This window comes from Culex pipiens, chromosome 2 (assembly GCF_016801865.2).
Source record: "Culex pipiens pallens isolate TS chromosome 2, TS_CPP_V2, whole genome shotgun sequence".
Classification (NCBI taxonomy): domain Eukaryota; kingdom Metazoa; phylum Arthropoda; class Insecta; order Diptera; family Culicidae; genus Culex; species Culex pipiens.
Genome location: NC_068938.1, coordinates 18,416,851 through 18,428,489, shown reverse-complemented (window position 1 = coordinate 18,428,489; position 11,639 = coordinate 18,416,851). Strand labels below are relative to the sequence as shown.

Genomic DNA, 11,639 nt, shown 5'->3' with positions numbered 1-11,639 from the left:
GGATAGGTTTTCATTAGCGATCAAGGTATGTGATATTATTAACTAATTTTAAATTTAATTTGAATTTAAAAAATAAGTTACATACAAATTTTATCAAATTTATTACTTATGGTTTTGAAGGCACATTAATTCCATTTCTGTAAACATTCCAATTTAATTCCAAGACATTTTCAAAATTGATTATCAAAACCCGAAATATCAATAAGGCACTCATCCCACTTCAATCATATGCCTTTGCAACCCCCTCCGAGCCCACCTACGCGGCAAATCCCGTCTCCAGCCGGTGCAGATAATCCTTCCTGGCCTCCATATCGTCCGCTGGTCGATTATATGGCAGCCAAACTGGCTCCCCGACGAAATATCGCTTGGCCTTAATATAATTCTTGCTGTCCAGCGTGAACCGATGGTAGATCCCGGACGGAATCACAATCATATCTCCCGCCACGACCTCGATCCGCACCCAGCGGTCGTCCTTACCGTGGCGCACGTCAAAGTATCCGGAACCGTCCACCACGAACCGAATCTCCTCGTCCGTATGCAGATGTTCCGTGAAGAAGCTCTTCAGCTTGTTCTCGTAGTCCGGCAGACAGTCCTTGGAGCAGGTGATTTCGTCCTCGTAGCTGTAACCGCGCTTCTTGCGGATTCCCTCCAGGACACCGTCGCTGTCGAAGGTCGGAACGTTGATCTGTGTTGTTTGGGGAAGGAAAGGGGAAACCGGTTAGTTCTGGAAAGATCGAGTTTTTTTGTCTTTTCATTACCTTGAAGTATTCGACACCGGTACTGGTGAACAACTGGTCCAGGGTGAGGAATTCCGGCGGATTCAGGTGGTGCTCCAGCCGCTGGTCGGTGTCCTCGTTGTCCATAAACCAAGCACGCACCATGTTTGCTCCTAATCGCACAAATTCGGATTGAGATTAGCGGCACAGAATGTCTGGCTGAACGCTAGTTGAATGGAATTATATGGCTCCAAATTATTCTGTTGTTATCTGTTCCGTCAAGTGCTCACCATTAGAAATTTAAATGCCTTTTTACCACGACTGCCACAAAGCTTTATGTACAAACGTTAACAGTGTGTAAATATACTACGACAACAGTTATGTACTATGAATGAATGTTTGAATGAATTCTTCGTAGTGTGTGAGTGTACGATCATATATTTGGAACGGAAAAGAGGTAAACGTCAAACGTAAGTACACGATCATTCGATATAGGTCATATATAGGCCAGGTAAAAAGTAATCTATCGAGCTGTCAAATCTGCAACATGGAGTTAAACTTTTTGTGAAGTTGCTATCGTTGCTATAGGCCCCCAAAACCAAAGCTAAAAACACGATTCGCCATCTACATTCGAGTAGGAGAACTTTGGTGCAAGGTTACGTTTACGTTTTTGCGCGATAAGTGCAAAGGGGAGTGAAAATTATTTTAAGGTTTTTTAAAAGAAAATTGATCTTATGGAAAAAAATAAAGTTAACAGGAGGTAAGAAATAAAAAGTTCTATCGACTGACTTTTTGATTTTTTTGCTAAGTTGCCTTTTTCATTGAAAATTCTGTGATCCGGATTGAAAACGCGAGAATGAGGTTAGATTGCTAATTTTTAAAATCATTATATTTACCATTTTTCAAGCAGAGCTTTGCTTTGATGGTAGAAGTGACTTTAAAAAATATTTGTCCACTTGAATAATCTACATTCTCAATTGATTAGTTAGATTTTGGTTGATTAAAACATTCCCTTATATTGAATCAGATAATGAACAGGTTAAATCGGCCATCACAAAAATATTTTCGTTTATATCAATTAAGCTATTTATTTCTTACCTGAAAATGGCATAATTTATTTGGGGATTGCCTCAAAAGGCTGAAACTCAAAAGGCAGAATCTCAGAAGGCCGAAATTCAAAAGGCTGAATTTTGTCTTTTGCTCAGAAGGCAAAACGTCTCAAAAGGCCGAATGTCTCAAAAGGCAGAATGATTATGGAATTCAGAATTTTGTTCATATTTTCACGATTTTCATTGATCATGATGTTCAAAGATACAGTAAACTAATGAACTGAGTTCTTTTTTTTAATTTAAGCGAAATAAGTACATAATGAGTACGTTCTGTTTTTCTTTACCGATCATATTGTTACAATGCATACAAATGAGTAGATTAGAATGAATTAAAGCATTTCAAAAGTGTTTCTATTTTGTTGTTGATTGAATTATGGTGACGATAACCGAAATTTGATCATTGTCACCAAGTACATAAATGAATTCAAATAAATACATTTTTTTTTTTGCGGCAAATAAATAGAATATTTCTTGACTTTTTTTTTATAAGGTCCTATAAACAAATGTAAACATTGAGTGTATCCCGCTTACTCCGATGGACTTTGACATAAGATGTGAAAGGGATACACTCAATGTTTACATTTGTTTATAGGACCTTATCAAAAAAAAGTCAAGATTTGAATATTTAGTTAGCAGCAATGCTAGAAAGTTATGCCTTCTTTTTTTCGAAACCAATGTTTATAGAGGAGAAAATCGTGACGTCAGAAATGAACTCAAATCACTCAAAGTTCATTTTGTGAGTGACTTTAACATTTTGGCCTAGTTTGACAGCTACCTCGTTCCCAGGTTTTCTGTGGGAGAGAAAAGGAGGCGAATACTTTATGAAAATCATACCTGTCAAAATTCCTAGCCTCAAAATTTTATCGCGAGTTGCTTTTCTCCTCTATTACAGGCCTGCCCAACTTCCGGCCCGCGGGCCGGATCCGGCCCTTGAAGCCATTTCATCCGGCCCGCGACGGCTTTTTAAAATATTTCTATGACCGGCTGTTCATAAAGTATTAAATAAATAAAAATTTTGTCTGAATTAAAAAAATAAGCTTGAGATCAAATTTTGACATACTATAAGAACATTCTTCATGTTTGAATTTAATTCTTATAATTTTTATATTGATATTTTTTAACTGAAAAATTGTGCAGGAAAACAAAATTATCCATTTCGTAAAATTGTGAAATTTATGAAAAAACTTGGATTGTTGTCTTAAAATTTACAAAAAGAGACTAAATGTTATTTCTTTCAGTTTTGACTGTGTAAATTTCAATTTGTAGTTTTTTTTCTAATTTCTTTTTTTTAATAAATAAGTAAGCAAAACTAATGTATTTTTCCAGAACAACTTTTTAGTGATAATAAGCTTAAAAATCAAATTATTCATACTGAAAATAGATCGCTGGAAATATTTTTAAAATATTGAAAAATGTATCAAAAACTTCAAAAAATTGCAACGATCATTGAAATTTGAATGTTTTTTTTTATAAAAAAATATCAAGGTATTTAATTGCAATCGTCAAAAACAATATCTATCCAGGTTTTTAAGCGAAGATGGCGTTCAAATGGTGAACGTCCGAAATGTCAAAATCACGCAGTGGTACCAATATTCCGAAAAAAGTGTTCCATGGCATGACAGCCACATTTGTTTTCTAATGTTGGTGCTACTGCGCGATTTTGACAATTCGGATGTTCACCATTCGAACGCCATCTTCGCTTAAAAACCTGGATACAATTTTAAACAAGCAAAAATTAAAATAAGTCAAATAAGCACATTTTTGAATAATATATTTGTTTTTCATTTTTAAAATCAAGGTATCATATTTGCAACACTAGTTCTTTTATGTATTTGCTTTAAAAGACCCCAATCATAAGAAAATTGAAAAATGTGTTTACTTTTTCAACTTTTATCAAATATTAATTCCGGCCCGCCACTGCTTCAGAAAAATCAGATCTGGCCCGCAGGGCCAAAAGGTTGGGCACCCCTGGTTTATTACATAAACTATGGTTTAAAAAAATTATAAAAGCAAACCGCGCCCAAAAAGGCGGAAACGCATTACAAACGAAGTTTGGAATGCGTTTCCGCCTTTTTGGGCGCGGTTTGCCTTATGAGATTCGGCCTTTTGAGCATTCGGCCTTTTGGGATTCGGCCTTATGAGAATTCTGCCTTTCGAGTAATTTGGCCTTTTGAATTTCGGCCTTACGGGATTCGGCCTTTTGAGATTCTGCCTTTCGTAGGAGACCCATAATTTGCTATTAATGTCGATTTTATGATGAAATAAAACAATTTCAAATTTCAAATCAATTTACTCGCTGTGGGTTATAATGAAAACATCACCCCAAGTTTCAGCGCCCCCTAGTGGGGGGTAATTTTGACGTTTGATTGCCTATGAAGTTTACCACGGCACTTCGAAAAGTTTAACTCCATGTTGCACGCACACATTCTCACTTTTAATTTCTCGATAGTGTTATTTACGTGCGCATGTATTACGTGCGCGAGGTGGACCTAGAGGTGGACGGTTTTCGATTGAGCGGACTGTAAATAACACTCACACGCATAAGTTCACCAAAAACTACGATAACTTAATGTAGTATTTAAAAGAATAGATTTGGCGTTGTGTTGTTTTCTAAATTAAAAAACAGATACAGGCGAACAAATTTTTTAAGATGCTTAATGGCTACGGCTCCCGCCTCATAAGCGGAAGGTACAGGGTTCGATTCCCCATCGGTCTCCTTGAAATTTTCGACTATAATTGAACTTTGAAAATGAACAAAAAAAAAAACGATCGGAATCAGGTGGGATTCGAACTCACACCTTTGGATTGGTAGTCAGATCCTCTAGCCATATGACCACCGAGGGGTTTACAACCCTTGAGTGAATTAATCCGTAGTGGTGAATTAATGTCACAAGGTCATTTACTGTATAATACAACAATCCCTTCCCCAACGATTCCCCTACACACCACACACCATTATAATCTATAAATAACTCGAACCGGTTGGTACGGTATGTCCACGGCTTCTTCTTCCCCTGATGATTCTATGAAATGTGGGTTCCGTTCATAGAATCTGTCTCATGCGGTTAATGCAACGCAGTAGGCCGGGCCGCTTTAATGAGTGTAATACACTTCGGGGGATCTCGAAAGTACTGCAATCATTAATAATGACAAGAAGGAACTTGAGGCGTAATCTAACCATAAGTTCATCCCGGATGCTTTCTTCGGACTGGCTGCGTTTGTGTTCGATTAGATTAGATTAGATTAGATACAGGCGAACAAATTTTTTAAGAGTTCAAATTTAGTATAGATTTATTTCAAAGATAACAATTTAATTGCTCGCAAATAGTGTTCACTTATACAAATACAATTTTTGGACGAGTAAATTATATAGAAGCAGCACATGCAGCATACAATCTAGCACGAGCCAAAGCTTCATTCTCAGCAAAAACAGCATCATTCAGCAGACTGTCGTAAACGCGCAAGATATCTCCCAGATTCTTCTGTGGATGCAAATGGGCGTACCGTTTAATCAGCTGCTGAAGAGCATTAAGCTTTGCTGCATTGTTGGTCTCCTCGCTGTCCAAAACGTACCTCATCCGCTGGACGTTCTTCAGTTCCTTCAGGGGAAACGGCCGCATCATCAGCGAGTGCCACTTTCGGCCTGCCGGGCCGCGATCGCACACAACACAGCGGCACTTGTAGTCAAGGGAGCGATCCTCACCGGGCTCCCACCAGCTTGTTCCGTAGGTTGTGAATATTTGCTCCCCTTTGCGGATAGGTCGTAGAACTACCATCTTGACTCGGCCGGAATGGATGACCGTGTTCACGGCAGGGTCACACGAATGATTGCAGATGCTGCCGATGAGCGAAACCGTACCTGCCGTATAACCCTGGGGGTAAACTTTGAAGAAAACCGTTGACGCTAGCAGGCTGCCGAGCAGACGAGAATACGCCAAAAGTGATCGCAGGAAGAACCGTTCGTGGCTTTCTGTGTGGATTATCGATCGTACGAGAGGATTCATCAGAAATACTACGTAATAGAAGACGACAATCACTTTTAAGTAACTGTCGAACTTGCGATTGAAGTGCGGCTTGGCGTTGTGTATAAACTTGAACACTTCCAGCTGGTTAAGAGTTCTTTCCAACGGATTGGGTGCAGTGGCGTGTTCTTGTTCGCAGTAGTCCATCATCGCTTGCAGATCATCGCCAAATTGCGTTAACCCGTAGAAGAAGAATCTCGGAATGATCATTCCCCAGGTGAATGAAATGCAGCAAAGCTTCGACGCCACCCCACACTCAAAACGGTGGTACAGCTTCCAGTTCGTTTCCTGGCACTCCTTACTGCAGAACATGGCTAGCGGACACCCGGGACATGGGATCAAACTGTATCCGAACTCGCCGCTGCATTGGCTGCAGCTTTGATAGATTAAATCACACTCCAATCCACACAGTACGACCTTCTCGTCCAAAAGTATGTCGCCCGGGTTGAAGTCCTTTTGCGCGATCAACCCTCTGCCAAACTTGGCCTCATAGTTCATGCCGATTCCACTGGCCAAGAAGGGAATCTCCGGGTTGATGTCCACGTTGATGTTCATCCGTGGGTGCGGCACCGTTGGCTTGGAGCGGCCTGCTGCAATTTGCTGCTGACAATTGAGTTCCCGGGCCAACAGTTTCGGCATCAGTTGTTCAGGGTAGTTGTTCCTCTTGGCCAGATCGATGTTGTACAGGGCAAACTCGTACTCGCCTTGCTCGAAATAAACGGCCGATCTGTAAAATTTCAAAGTTCCAGACGTTACCTTCACCATGACCGAACAACCATTCTGGAGCAACATTTGAAAGGGGCGGTACGACATTGCTCTTACGGCCTTTCATTACACGCGTTTAAATGGGACGAAAGGCCGTAAGAGCAATGTCGTACCGCCCCTTTCAAATGTTGCTCCAGCATTTATCCATTACCGATTCGCGTAGCCCATGGCCAGCTGGTCCGAGCCCGCCTCCGCATGGCAGATGCTCTCGTTGTACAGCACCAAGGCCTGGTTAAGTTTCCTCTCCCGGTACAGACGGTTTCCGGCGCTGCGATGCTCGGCTGCTGGGGCGTAGCTCTTGGTCAGTTCCGGGGTTTTGTCCAGCTGCCCGTGAGTTTCAACGAACTTTATCAGCTCTAGGGCGTCAGCGTCGAGATCCAACTCGCCGCCACTTTTCATGTTCCGGCTAAAAGTGCTCTGGAGATGCGCAACCGTTTCCGGGCCGGGTCCACTCTTCACTGCGGCACTATTCATTGCTAAGCGGGTCTGGAAGTTTCAGCTTGTTTTATGAAACTAGTAAATTAAACTGAATACAAACTTTGTTATTTAACTTTATTCATTAGATTTAGGGCATCTCCACTGCTGGGGGCAAATATGAAGGCATACCAGCCGACGGCAAGCCCATCACGGTATGGGTGAGAAATTTGCATATTTTTATTTTTGGAATCTTTGGAAAAAAAAACATGTTTCAAATTTTATTTACTTTAAATATAAATTTTACATGATTTCAAACCTTGAATGACAAAAAATTACGATAATTGGGTCCTAAAATTAAGCTTAAATTTGTGATATTATTGTTCACAAAGATAAAGCTTGTTTTTCTGAGTACAATGACCCTTTGAACGACCGCAAAGGATTTGAAATGGATTTTTAATTTCAAAAAATTAACTTCACGGCCCTTCTTGACAGAAAAGGTCCTACTTGACAGCTCGTTCCAAGGGGACCATAGTTGATCCATCGAAAAAATGAAAAAAAAAAGTGATCAGAAATAGGTTTTAATCGTGTTTTTTATCGCTGTACATAAAAATTGGGTACTAAAATGAAGCTTAGATTGCTGATATTATTGTTTACAGCGATAAAGCTTATTTTTCTGAGTACAATGACCCTTTATACGACCACAAAGAGTTTAAAATGGATTTTTAAATCAATTTTGAAAAAATAACCTCGCGGTCCTTCTTGACAGAAAAGCTCCTATTTGACAGCTCGTTCCAAGGGGACCATAGTTGATCCAGCGAAAAAATGTTGTCTTGTCAAAAAAAAATTTATGCATAAAAATGAAAAAAAGTGATCAGAATTGGTTTTTAATCGTTTTTTTACCGTTGTACATAAAAATTTGCATAGGGCTTTAGTACCCAATTGACATAGGGCTTTAGTACCCAATTAACCCATATTTGAAGTTATCTTGCGTGAACGTGTTGCTGTCATTCCACTTCACACATTTCTACTCTAAATTTGGGTAGCCCTTACCCAAAACAACACCGCCCGGTCAAGTGTCAACAAACGCTTATCGATCATCGCGCGCGGTGCCATCATCACTCCGGAATTTGGTGTGCGTGGTGGTGGTGATGATGTTATGACTGCCGCGTCCAATTTGTTGCATTTTTCCGGTGCAAAAGTTGAGATAAAGTGCGTAAAAATACTGAAATGCTACGCGCGATCACCTTGCGCAGCGATTGAAGCAGGCAACGTGACAAAGTCCAACGGAATTGGTCCGCAAAAGTTGAGTTGAAAATTTCGGTATTTTTTTTTTATTTGGCTGCCCCGCGAAAATCAATCATCGATTCCACCCCTGAAAGAGAACCGTCATCATCGTCGTCGTCGTCGCGCGTCGCCATCTACTTTTCACGAAATGTCTGTGCAAACGTCGTCGTCGTCGCGAAAGAAAGGAAAACAGTGAACCCGAAAAGTGAGCGACGGGTTTTCGCGGATTTTCACGGTGGTCATTCGGTCGCCGGAAGTGGAAACCGGTGGCAAAGTGTGCGTCCCGCTGCCGAGCACCGTTTGCGACTGTTTGTCGGGCCGGATCGTGGGGGGAAAGTGGTGGAAAACGGATTTTTAAAAACTGATAAAAGTTAGTATTTGGTGATTGAGGAAAACCGAAAAGATACACACGCAAATTCTGTCATTATCCAAGAGGAATTGCTAGAACCAGCAGAAGGAGGAGGAGGAGAACCAGATTTGGAAGCAGGAGGAACAAGTTGAAGGTAAAAGCGAGGAAGGGAACTTCTAAAAATGGGAGCGATGGACAGTTTTTTTTTCTTTCCCCAAAATTTGCCTGCCATAGTTCCGCTGGTGGGGAAGGGAAACGAAACCGGGGAAGTGGTGGGAATTGCGGGGGTGAAAAGTGTGTGTGTGAACCACCTCATTCTCCAACCCTCCACGCACCATGTTCCGCGCACCACCCCACACTCCGGATTGACCTCACACGGAAGCTCGCGGAGTTGGGTTTGGTGTGTGACTTAACAGAAAGGCAGCATAAATAACGACGAGCCTTGCGACGAGAGGTGGAGATGGAGGTTTTAAATGGGAAGGTGGAAGGGCAGTGGAGAGGACCATGTAGGAAGAAGAGGCAGGTGGGCAAGAGAGCATAAAACGCATTATTTGCCACCCAACGGTGCGCGGGGAGTGTTTGTGTGTGTGGCGATGACGACAACCACGACGACGAGTTCGATGCAATTTTCGAATTCGGTGATTAACAATGGCGCATAGAGAGAATGTGGGACTGGGGAATTTAATTTTGGAGGAATATTAAAAAGATGCAAGCGATAGGAAGAAATGGATCGTGGATTTTAATATAAAACACTTTTAAATCAATCATTCAGTGTTTTTTTTTGTGCATTCTACTAGTATTTTAGGAGATTTAAAATTTTCTCTCATATAAAGAATAAAATGTCTAAAAAACTGCTTTTGAAGGGTATATTGTATCCAGAGCAGCGAAACAGTGCTTAAAAAATTCCTGTCCCAAAATTGTTGGATGTTATTGTGCTTCCCACAACTGTGTAACACCTGAATTTCACTGATATTTTCACACACAAAAATGCCAGACCATGTATAAAACAATGCTAAGCTTGGGTTTCATTGGTTTCAGTGTGTGAAACCACTATTTTGTAAAAAATATGTTTTACTGGCGGAAACCAAAGTTTGTTTACTTCCGTAAGAAAAAAGTGTCCCGAATTTGTGGATTTCAAGGGCGAATTTTTTTCTTTAAAAACTTGATAAAAAAGTAGACATTTAGAGTCAGTCGATACATCAATCGAAAGATCACAAAAAAGCTTTCACACGAAGGCAAATCATTATGTTCAATGATCGAAATTACATGATTTTTTGAACATCGGTCGGTAAACTGTTCTGAATATGTGGGATGAGTACCTTAAAAAATCACAAAATACCGTATTTTATCGAATATACTAAAATATTCACAATTTGCAATTATGGGTATCAAACGTTGCGAAATTTCGAATGCTTTTTCACTTTAATTAGGGTTTTTTTTTGCATAAAATACTAAAAATTTCACAAAATACTGTATTTTTTAAAAATACTTGAATATTCATAATTTACAATATGGGTATCAAACGAAGTAAAATTTTGTATGCTTTTTCACTTTTGATTGTTTTTTTTTGTGAAATACTGAAATTATCACAAAATACCGTATTTTTTGCAGTATATATTTGCTGTATATCAGACGATTCGAAATTTTCCCTGCATTTTCACTGAGTTTTTCAAAAGAAATACTAAATTTTTAACAAAACTCACACACAAAACACTAAACAAACTCGAAAACAGTGAAAATGCATCCAAAATTTTAATTTGTTTGATACCCACATTGCAAATAACAAATATACAGTATTTTGTAAAATGTTTAGTATTTCATTTTAAAAAAACATTAATATAAGAGAATTAAAATACAAAATTTCGCTTCGTTATTTGCCCATATTGCCAAATATGATAAATTTAGTATATTTTAAAAAATGCGGTATTTTGATAACATTTGAGTAAAACATTGAAAATGCATGCGATATTCCGTATCGTTTGATACTCACATTGCAAATTATGAAAATTCGAGTATTTTCAATAAAATATAGCATATTGTAAAAAAATAGTATGTCATTAAAAAAACTAATATAAGAAAAAACGTTACTTAGTCCACCGTAAGGTGGCTGATGCCTTCCTCGCATTAATATAGTTTTATTTTTGGTAAAATAAAAATGTCCCTTAAATAAAATTTCATATACTCATAACTCGATAAGGGTGTCAGATCTTTAGTTTTTTGAACTCGTTGAGTAGGTTTCTTGATTATGCATCCAACGATAGAGGAGAAAAGCCACTCGCGACAAAATTTTGAGGCTAGGAATTTTGACAGGTATGATTTTCATAAAGTATTAGGTTTTACAGCGTGACGTCACGAGCGCACACGCACACACATTTTTACAGAGACACACGTGCAAAAAATGTAAACAGTGCAGCCAAGCTGTCAAATTTCTAACCTCAAAACCGAGTCGGCGTAAAACCTAATTCGCCTCCTTTTCTCTCCAACAGAAAACTGGGGACAAAGTAGCTGTCAAATAAGGCCAAACTGTTAAAGTCACTCACAAAATGAACTTTGAGTGATTCCATTTCTGACGTCACGATTTTTTCCTCTATAGGTCGCGAAATGATCCGGACATCGTTTCCATCGAAATATCTGAGATCCGTCTCCAAAAGAATGTATAAACAACACTTAAGTGCTCATAGCTTTTGATAGGGTTGTCAGATCTTCGATGTTTTAGGCTCATTGGAAAAGTTTTTTAAATTATAAAAATGTATAAAATGACGGGTTATCTTACAAAAACCACTTTTTTTTAAATCTTCTGAACTTTTGTTAAAATCTTTTGTTTTTACCTTAACTTTTGAAGTACTTTACAAAACTTCTTAATATAAACTAGGGTCTTGTGGGACCCCAAGACGGATGGAATGGGACCAGAACGGTCCAAATCGGTTAAGCCAGTCCGGAGAAAATCGAGATGCATTTTACGGTGCACGGACTTACA

The 11,639-nt window shown here is 39.3% G+C and overlaps 2 protein-coding genes across 2 annotated transcripts; both read right to left on the bottom strand.

Moving 5' to 3' along the window:
• Window positions 1-82: 82 nt before the first annotated feature.
• LOC120432434 (acireductone dioxygenase) lies at window positions 83-1,022 on the bottom strand. The gene is made up of 2 exons (XM_039597652.2): window positions 759-1,022; window positions 83-685 (listed from the first exon to the last, which is right to left on the bottom strand). Exons 1-2 carry the CDS (start codon window positions 879-881, stop codon window positions 257-259), a joined length of 552 nt encoding a protein of 183 aa, XP_039453586.1. The 5' UTR covers window positions 882-1,022; the 3' UTR covers window positions 83-256.
• Window positions 1,023-5,099: 4,077 nt separating this feature from the next.
• LOC120432439 (uncharacterized) lies at window positions 5,100-7,184 on the bottom strand. The gene is made up of 2 exons (XM_039597657.2): window positions 6,764-7,184; window positions 5,100-6,574 (listed from the first exon to the last, which is right to left on the bottom strand). The coding sequence occupies exons 1-2, from the start codon at window positions 7,084-7,086 to the stop codon at window positions 5,191-5,193; spliced, it is 1,707 nt and encodes a 568-aa protein (XP_039453591.1). The 5' UTR covers window positions 7,087-7,184; the 3' UTR covers window positions 5,100-5,190.
• Window positions 7,185-11,639: the final 4,455 nt, after the last annotated feature.